We start from the raw sequence: 9,502 nt of genomic DNA, 5'->3' as shown, positions 1-9,502 counted from the left end.
CTCTCAGTTTCACACTTTCAATCAAAATAAGGCCTTTTTATTTATTTTTGAGAGAGCATGAGTGGGGGAGAGGCAAAGAGAGAGGGAGACACAGGATCTGAAGCAGGCTCTGCACCAACAGCAGTGAGCCCGATGTGGGGCTCGGATTCACAAACCATGAGATCATGACCTGAGCTGAAGTCTGCTGCTCAACCGACTGAGCCATCCAGACGTCCCAAAACAAGGTTGTTTTTGTTTTTTTTTTTAACATCACTAAGAGTGGGACAAACAAGGGATGCCTGGGTAGCTCAGTCAGTTAAGCATCCAACTTTTGATTTCAGCTCAGGTCATGATCTCACAGTTCGTTGGGATGGAGCCCTGTGTCAGGCTCTCATGCTGACAGTGTGGACCCTGTTTGGGATTAACTCTCTGCCCCTTTCCCTCACATACTCTCTCAAAATAAATAAATAAACTTTAAAAAGTCAATATGGGGCACCTAGGTGGTTCAGTCAGTTAAGTGTCTAACTCTTGGTTTCAGCTCAGATCATGCTCTCACGGTTCATGAGTTCGAGCCCCACGTTGGGCTCCATGCTGACCATGCAGAGCCTGCTTGGGATCCTCTCTTTCCCTCTCTAGCTCTCTCTCAAAAAATAAACTTAAGAAAAAAGAAAAAGAAAAACCATGTTGTCCCTGATTCTTTACAATTAAGAGGTTTATTCTAATTGCTCTTAAAAAGAAATAAAAACTATGAGATGAGTCTAAATTCAGGTGTGGAGGAAAAATGAAAGCACGTGGGACAGTATAAAGAGTTTGGATCCTGGAATCAATGTTTTGGTTCAAATCTCACCCATCCATCCCAATGTCCTAGCTCTGTGACCTTAGCAAGTTAATCATGTTCCAAGCATCATATTTAGGTGCTTGGCACAAGGCCTGGTAGGTGATACAAGCTCTAACACTTAGCTAATATTACCCCCAAATTCTGAAAAGAATGACAATCTTTTTATTATTTAATTTTTAATTATTAAGTTATGAAGGTAGTAAAAATACCGTATCAGCATACGGTGAAAGGGAACACAGAGAAAAACCATACTAAATGTGTATTAGTTTGCTAGGGCTGTCATAACAAGACAACACACCGGGTGGCTTAAATATTTTCTCAAAGATGTGGAGGCTGAAAGTCCAAAATCAATGTGTCAGCAGGATTGGTTTCTTCTGAGGCTTCTCTCCTCAGCTGGCAGATGGCTGCCATTTTGCTGTCTTCTCACATGGTCTTTTCTCCATGCACCCACCGATCTCTGTGCATATTTCCCCTTCCCATAAAGGCCCCAGTCATATTGGTTAAGGTCCCACCCATAGGATCTCATTTCGTTTTTTCTAATGTTTATTTATTTTTTAGAGAGAGAGAGAGAGAGAGTGTGCACGCAAGTGGGGGAGAGGCAGACAGAAAGGGAGATACAGAATCCAAAGCAGGTTCCAGGCTCTGAGCTGTCAGAGCAGACCCCAATAAAGGGTTCAAACTCACAAATCATGAGATCATGACCTGAGTTTTGAAGTCAGACACTTAACCAACTGAGCCACCCAGGCGCCCCCCTCATTTCACTTTAATTAGCTCCTTAAAGGCCCTGTCTCCAAATACAGTCACAGTCTGAAGTACTGGGGGTTAAGGGCTTCAACATGTTAATGTATGTAAAGGATGAAAAATGCACAGGATCATTTAATAATTCTGGATAATTTTTAGACAATTAGAATGTTTTAAGCATAATCCTCTTCCTCCAAATAACATTATAAAAAGTGTTTAATGGTTTTGTAGATATCCCAGTAGTAATAACCTGTTGGAATTTTTTTTAATCAAATTTCTGCAGAAGGATAAACGCAGGAGTGCCTAGGCTTAATTAAAAGGGGTTGGGATGAGGATGAGGGGAAATCAGACAGAAAATAATTAGTTTAACTACAGAAAATGGAATTTTTTCGTATACAAAAAATTTGAGAAGGAGGGGAAAATATTGGTTATAATGGGCCATTATTTGTTACAAAAGCTCATACAGATAATAAAAATTCCTATCTTCAGAGTTGAAAGAAGGAATATAGGAATAAGAAATGTAAAAGCATTTTACAAAAATGTGAATTAGAAAAACGTTCGATATCACCTGTAATCAAAGCAGCACATTTAAAGTTTTTTAATGTTTACTTATTTTTGAGATAGAGAGCATGCATGAGGACACACACGAGTTGGGAAGGGACAGAGACCGAGGGAGACAGAGGATCCCAAGCAGGCTCTGCCCTGACTGCAGAAAGCTGGATGCAGGGCTGGAACTCACAAACTGTGAGATCATGACCTGAGCAGAAGTCAGATGCCTAACTGATTGAGCCACCAGGAAACCCCCTCCCCAAAGCAGCACATTTTAAAAGACTTGTGTATGTGTGTGTTTACAACCCTTGCAAACAGCTAGAATCCATTACTGATAAGGGGTAAAGAAATTGCAGGAGTTGAATCAATTCCACTCTGAAGCCACAGAGCTCTCCATAACCTTTCCTCTAAGAAGCCTGCTTCCTGAAAGTGGAGGCAGTGTTAGGTGGGGGCTATTTTGCACAAATTAGTCCTAGCATGGTAATGGGTAATGGAAAAACAACCCAGCTCATGCAGAACACCTGTGCAGGCCTCAGAGAGAAAGGAGACAGCTGGCTTGGTGGCAGGATGCCTTCCAATAGTCAAGATGCCAAGGACCCTGGCTGTACTCTGGTGAATCACAATGCCAACAGAATAAATAAGCAGTCACCTCAGGTTTCATGTTGGAACACCCACCCATGTGCAGGGAGGAAGGCTCCACTCCAAAAAGAAAATGCACCATAGGTGGTACCCAGGGGCCAAACCACCAACTTCAAAGTGAGAGCCCCAGAGGAGAAGCATTGGTATTACCTGTGAGCTTATTAGAAATGCAAATTCGTGGGCCTGTGCTTAGGGGCCTGACTGTGGCCATAAAATCATAAAAGGGCTAGTAGATTCCAAATGATAGAAGCAAAGGAAAAAATAAGACCACTAGCATCAGCCTTTTACCCACCTCTCACATCAAGACATGAATGAACAATCTTTTATGTATTTGCTTAATTTTAAGTCAGCAAAGTTCTTTATAGCATTGGACAAAAAGGAAATTCAGTTCTTTACTAGAATGGCACTACAAACTCACTTTTGCATCATAATAATCAGAGCACTACCCATCAAGACACAGGAAAAAAAGAATGCAGAGATTTATGCATACTTGCTTCTCTTGAACTTTAGCAGCAGAAGCAGGACTGTTCTCACAATGCTCCTGAAAATAGTTACACAATACGATGTTCAGGAGTCTGGGGACCTGATGCATGGGTCTTCAAGAACTCCTCAAGTTGATTCATCTTCTCAGCTGGATAAGGAAAAATGCTCACTGTTCCAAAGTACTCAGCATTGAGGGGAGTGGGGGGGGGGGGGGAGTGCTAGCAGCATCACTTCTCAGATGGAGACTCTGAACCTGAGATCTGGACACAGTGGTAAAACCAAGCTGAGGATGCGTGCGCAGTGACGGGCTTGAATGTGTCAGATTTGCTTTCCCAAGGTCCTATTTGCACTCCTCTCACAAAGGGATGCCCAGAAAACTGGATGCATGCAGAACACTGGAATTAGGAAACTGCAAAAGGTTTTGCTATGGTAATAAAGGCTGGAAGAAAGGCAGGTACCGCCAGGTGGTTAACCAGTGGCTCCCTCCACTTGCAGGTTTTCAGAGACGCTCACCTCGGGCACGATGTTTCCGGTGCCAGTTTGCCAGGCTCAGGAGCACGCTCTTCACCCGATTCTGTACACGGGGCCGTCCGAAGATGGTGATTTCAACTAAGTCCCCAGAGTTAACTATGTCCACCGTCAGCAGGACTTGGCTCATCCACTCTATTTCTGGAATGATGGCTCTGTCTGGGCCTAAACAGGAAAAGAGAGACTGAGGGGAAACATGGTCGAACGACGGTCAGTGGGAGCTAGATTTGAAGGCCAGGAGAGGAAAGCACAGGAAGGTGGGCATCTTGGTGTCAAATGTGGCCTGCAAATCAGGCAGAGACTGTCCAGAGTTACTCTGGACTGTCGGACTGGAGGGGTTACAGCACCAGCACACCTAGGGTGGCTCACCAAAGATCGAGTCAGCCAGCCATGCCTCCAGGTAAAACACCAGTGGGTCTCTCAGTTCCTGCACAGGAAACCACCATGGCCGGGTGCGAATCCGAGGTGGTGGAAGTGGTAACTTCAGCAGCCTGCCTAGGGACTGGGCAGGCGTGCATTGGTCCCCCTGGGCCTCAGCAGCACCTGCATCGTCTGCCATGCTAGGTCCCGCAGCCCAGGAAGAGCAAGGTCCGAGCAAGGTCCAAGCAGCCCCCGCAGAACTCCAAGGAGGCGCGAATCCTGTGCTCCCTTTTAAGTTTCCCGGCCAACCCCGCCTCTTCCTGCGACCCCGCGTGCCGTTCCGGGTGAGCTCACCCAACTGACCCCCCCCCCCCCTCCGCCCCGGCGCCCCTGCTCGGTGGCTCTGAGAAGGCGGCCCCCGGATTTCCTGCTACTAGCATTTGGGTTCCAGCCCGCTCTCAGAAGCTGTCCTTGGTCATCGCCGCTGCGTAAGGTCTCACTTAGCCTTTAAGGCCCCTGCGCCGGCACATAGCTGATTAACAGTGCGGTTTGAATTGGCAGCCTCATTGCCCCAAATCACTTTCCGTGTCTAGGTTAAGGTTTCTATGTTACCTTCCAGGAGTAAGTAGGTAGATCAGGCCAAGGGCCGGCTCATTGAATCTACACTTACTTTCTTCTGCTCCCTGTTGTCTCCTGACTCTACGGTTGGTTACTGCTTCAAAATGATTCAAGCCAGTGTGTCCTGTTTTAAAATATAAATGTTAGAGGGGTGCCTGGGTAGCTCAGGTTAAGCCCCTGATTCTCGGTTTCCGCTCAGGTCATGATCTCACCGTTTTTTGAGTTCGAGCCCTATATTGGGCTCTGCGCTGACAGTGTGGAACCAGCTTGGGATTCTCTTTCTCTGTCTCTCTCTCTGTCTCTCCCTCTCCCTCTCTCTCCCTCTTGCTCTCCCTCTCTCTGCCCCTCCCCTGCTCCTGCTCTCTCTCAAAATAAATAAACTTAAAAAATAATAAAAATTAAAAAAAATAAAATATAAACGTTAGAGGTAGTCCTTCCAGAAAATGTAGCAACTATAAATCCCGTTTAATTCTAACATCCTAAAACAACTAGTGTTGATGCACATTTCTTCCCAATATTCTTAATTATAGGTAAAAATTTAAATTACGAGAGATTTCACACATTCAAAAAGTCGTATAACAAATACCTATGTAACCCCCACCACCTCCCCCATTTAACAAGATGTTAACACCTTCCCACTTTTGCCTCACCTCTCTTCTTTAAAATAGATGTCACTTAGGGGCACCTGGGTGGCTCAGGTCATGATCTCCAAGTTCGTGGGTTCCAGCCCCATGTGGGGTTCTCTGCTGTCAGCACAGAGCCCATTTGGGATCATCTGTCCCCTTCTCTCTTTGCCCTTCCCCCACTGGTCCTCTCTTTCTCTCTCTCTCTAAAAATAAATAAACTTAAAAAAAAAAATTAAAGGGATACCTGGGTGGCTCAGTCGGATCTCACGGTTTTGGAGCCCTCACGGAGTTGGAGCCCTCAAGCTCCATGTTGACAACTCAGAGCCTGGAACCTGCTTGGGATTCTGTGTTTCCTTCTCTCTCTGCCTCTGTTCCACTCATGCTCTGTCTCTCTCTCTCAAAAATAAATAAACATTTACAAAAAAATTTAAACATTAAAAAATGTTATAAAATAGGTATCACTTAGAGCATCTTTCCCTTCCCACAGGAAATCATTGTTCTGAAGCTGATATCTCATGCATGTTCTTATACTTTTTCTAATGCATTTCTAGAAATCTTGTTTGGTAGTTGTTCTAGAATAGATAGCATATTGTGCAAACTGTTTTGTTCTTAACAATTAGCTATGATGCGTTTGTTTTAAAAAATCTTTTTAATGGAAAATTTTGATAATTTACAAAAGGGTGATAGTTTTAATGTCCTGAATTCCCTCATCCACATCATCTGGGCTACAACACTTATCAGATAATCTCTATGAGAGGAGATATTGACTCTAACTTTAGTGGATATTTTTATTTCTTCAATTTAATTTTAAAAATCAATATAGTATTTGCACATTGTAAAAGAAAACCTCTCAAGGATATAAAATAATATATGAAAGTTCTCCCTTTCAAAAAAAATTTTTAATGTTTATTTATTTTTGAGAGACAGAGTGTGAGTGGGGGAGGGGCAGAGAGCAAGGGAAACACAGAATCCAAAGCAGGCTCCAGGATCTGAGCTGTCAGCACAGAGCTGGACGCAGGGCTTGAACCCACAGACCATGAGATCACGACCTGAGCTGAAGTTGGACACTTAACCGACTGAGCCACCCAGGCACCCCTAAAGTTCTCCCTTTTTTTTTTTTAAATGTTTTTACATTTATTTATTTTTTAGAAACAGAGTGAGACAAAGCGTAAGCAGGGGAGGGGTAGAGAGAGAGGGAGACACAGAATCTGAAGCAGACTCCAGGCTCTGAGCAAGAGGTCAGCACAGAGCCTGATGCGGGGCTCGAACCCACTAACTGTGAGATCATGACCTGAGCCGAATGTCGGACGCTCAACCGGCTGAGCCACCCAGGCGCCCCTAAAGTTCTCCCTTTCAAGTATTCTCCCTCAATCTCTTACTAATCTTTTTTCAGTTGTGTGTATTGTGAATGTCTTCTAGTTTAAGTTGTTTTTTCATGTTGGGGCACCTGGGTGGCTCAGTTGGTTAAGCGTCCGACTTCAGCTCCGGTCATGATCTCACGGTCTGTGTGTTCCAGCCCCACGTTGGGCTCTGTGCTAACAGCTCAGAGCCTGGATCCTGCTTTGGATTCTGTGTCTCCCTCTCTCATTCTGTCTCTGTCTCTCTCTCAAAAATAAATAAACATTAAAAAAATTTTTTTAATTGTTTTTTCATGTTAAGGTGTCTTTTGATGAGTAAAATTTTTAATTCTAATATAGTCAGACTTGTAAGTCTTTATAGTAAATGCATTCCATGTCTTGCTTAAGAAATCCTTCCCTGCACTAAGGTCTAAAGATACTCAATATACTTTCTACTAAGAATGCTAAAGTTTCTATCTTAACATGTAAATCTTTGAATGATCTGGGGTTAATTTTTTAAACTTGGGCATAAGGGATGTAATTTCATCTTTTCATAAATTGATCATTTTTTTCTTCAGCAATTGTCTTAATGATACATTCAACTTGAAGCCACTTCAAATGATCTCCTTGAAAAATTTGAGACTCCTACATACAGTGTGAGTTAGCCACAAGGCTGGTTTGTGATAATTATTAGGTCAAGACATACTTGAGGAAAGGCAAGGTCTAGACATGTTCCTTTGCCAACCACATCTAGATAGCAAAGTTTACTTCTGATTTAGTTTTATTTTGGAAGTATAGTCATTTGGGATCTTAGCTTTATGCAGAAACTCCATATTAAGTTTCCTACATTTAGCAAGTCTTGAGTTTTGTTTGCTGACTTTATGCCAGTGTCAAACAGAGTTTTCTGGGATTTAGCAGAATCTGCCAATATGAATCATTCTATTATCTCCAAGGCTTCTTGATTTAACTTTGGTGCGAGGGGTCATGATTTGAATACTGCTCCAACATTTTCTAGCTCTGTGGCTGAATGCAAGTTAAGCTCTCTCCACCCCATAAAGTAAAAAAAAAAAAAAAAAAAAAAAAGACAAAAAAAAAAAAAAACCCACCAAGAAGACTTCAGCAGATCGCATGCTTTCATTTTCCTAGCTTAGCCCTGGAGGAACCAGTCTGGACAGCTTTGGGTTCAGACAATAAGTATATGAGTGAATTGATTTTGTAAATTCTCATTGAGAAGCTTTGTTCTTCATAACCTCACTTCTTGCAATTTTCAGGTCTTAAAAAATCTCTACACAGTGAAAAATGGTACAAAGCCTAATGATGACGTAACACTGATTTTTTTGCATCAAATAATAATATCACAATGTATGTCACAGGAAAAATGGTTAAAATGAAGAAAATAAACTAGTAAGGAGATGATACTCAACAAATCAGTCAGACTAGGAGCAATCATGCAGAAAAGGAATATAAAAAGGCCTAATAGTTGTGAATATAGGACATTTTTCTTTTTTTTTTTTAGGACATTTTTCTAATGTTTAAGAGCATTTACAAACAGTATTTATACACTAGTTCTCTTGGATGGATGGTTGGATGAATGGATAAGTACAGAGACATTATACCACACTACTAAATAATACTCAAAGTAAGAAATGAAAATCATCACTGATGGGCTATTTAGAATATAAGGATAATTTACAAAGTACATTTTTAAAACATTTTGGAAAATGTACATTTTTAAATCCCCTCTAATTTTTAATCCCCTCTTGTTTATCCTGTCTTCTCCTCCACAATATAGTTAACTATCATTCATTTTTGGACTATCCTTCCATTGAAACAAATGTATATACAAGTATCTGGGAATTTTTGCTTTTACTGTTTTGTAATATTACATATATTTTATTGTACTCCTTTCCCACCAACTTTTTATTTTGAAAAAATGTAAACCTATGGGTATTAACAGATGTATGATATCCACCATCACAATATTAGACTAGGTTCCCCTTCCTTTTGTGTGTCATTTTCTTGTTCCATCTCTGTCTGTGTCTTGGAACTTCTCTTTGTCCTTCAGTGTCCTGATGAAGTGCCTGTGTAATTTTCTTTTACCCATTACGTTGATCAGTCAGTGTGCCTTCTCCATCTGAAAAACATAGGCTCTTACAGTTCTGGGAACTTTTTTGAACTATTTCTTTGGCAATTTGCTCCTCAACATTTTCTCTATTATTTTCTGAAATGTCTGTTAATTGATTGCCACATTCTATGGTCGATCTAGATTCTTCCTGTATTTTTCTTGTATTTTCTTTCCTATTTGATAAGCCTGTTTTATTCTTTGGATATTCTTTTTATGATCTGTTATTTCATGAATTTAATGTCTTATCTTTCAGAAGATACGAATGCCTTTTCAAGTTTTCTTCTGTTTACTACATTGTTTCTGTTTTCAGGTTTCTTTTTCCTCTTTTATGTTAGAGATTTTCTGGGAACATTGCTCATTATATATGGCTGTTCCCATTTTATTTTTTTTTTTTTTACTGTTTATTTATTTTTTTGAGAGAGAGAGAGACAGTGTGAGTGGACGAGGGGCAGAGAGGGAGACACAGAATCTGAAGCAGGCTCCAGGTTCTGAGCTGTCAGCACAGCCCCGAACTCACCAACCTTGAGATCATGACCTCAGCTGAAGTCAAAATCAGATACTTAACTGACTGAGCCACCCAGACACACCGGTAAGTTTGTTTAAAAAGATAAGTCCAGGGGCACCTGGGTGGCTCAGTCAGTTAAGCGTCTGACTTCAGCTCAGGTCATGATCTCGCAGT

At 41.7% G+C, this 9,502-nt stretch overlaps 1 protein-coding gene across 1 annotated transcript; it reads right to left on the bottom strand.

Annotated features, from left to right (window-relative positions):
• Positions 1–3,085: 3,085 nt before the first annotated feature.
• On the bottom strand, positions 3,086–4,375 carry OOEP (oocyte expressed protein). Its single transcript, XM_047101490.1, has 3 exons — positions 4,127–4,375; positions 3,743–3,922; positions 3,086–3,377 (listed from the first exon to the last, which is right to left on the bottom strand). Exons 1-3 carry the CDS (start codon positions 4,314–4,316, stop codon positions 3,298–3,300), a joined length of 450 nt encoding a protein of 149 aa, XP_046957446.1. The 5' UTR covers positions 4,317–4,375; the 3' UTR covers positions 3,086–3,297.
• Positions 4,376–9,502: the final 5,127 nt, after the last annotated feature.

The sequence above is a fragment of the Lynx rufus genome, unplaced genomic scaffold (genome assembly GCF_022079265.1).
Source record: "Lynx rufus isolate CCGP_SWC_20201006 ecotype Redwood Valley unplaced genomic scaffold, mLynRuf1.p SCAF_6, whole genome shotgun sequence".
In the NCBI taxonomy this organism is placed as follows: domain Eukaryota; kingdom Metazoa; phylum Chordata; class Mammalia; order Carnivora; family Felidae; genus Lynx; species Lynx rufus.
The sequence above is the reverse complement of the archived record's forward strand: the minus strand, read 5'-3'. Positions and strand labels throughout refer to the sequence as shown.

Bases quoted from the DNA above. Each gene is read 5' to 3' on its own strand.
- OOEP (XM_047101490.1), bottom strand. From the start codon at position 4,316: ATGGCAGACGATGCAGGTGCTGCTGAGGCCCAGGGGGACCAATGCACG. The intron at 3,923-4,126 runs GTGAGCCACCCT...TTTCCTGTTTAG, and splicing joins GCTGGCTGACTCGATCTTTG to GCCCAGACAGAGCCATCATT. The intron at 3,378-3,742 runs GTGAGCGTCTCT...TTCCTTATCCAG, and splicing joins CCGGAAACATCGTGCCCGAG to CTGAGAAGATGAATCAACTT.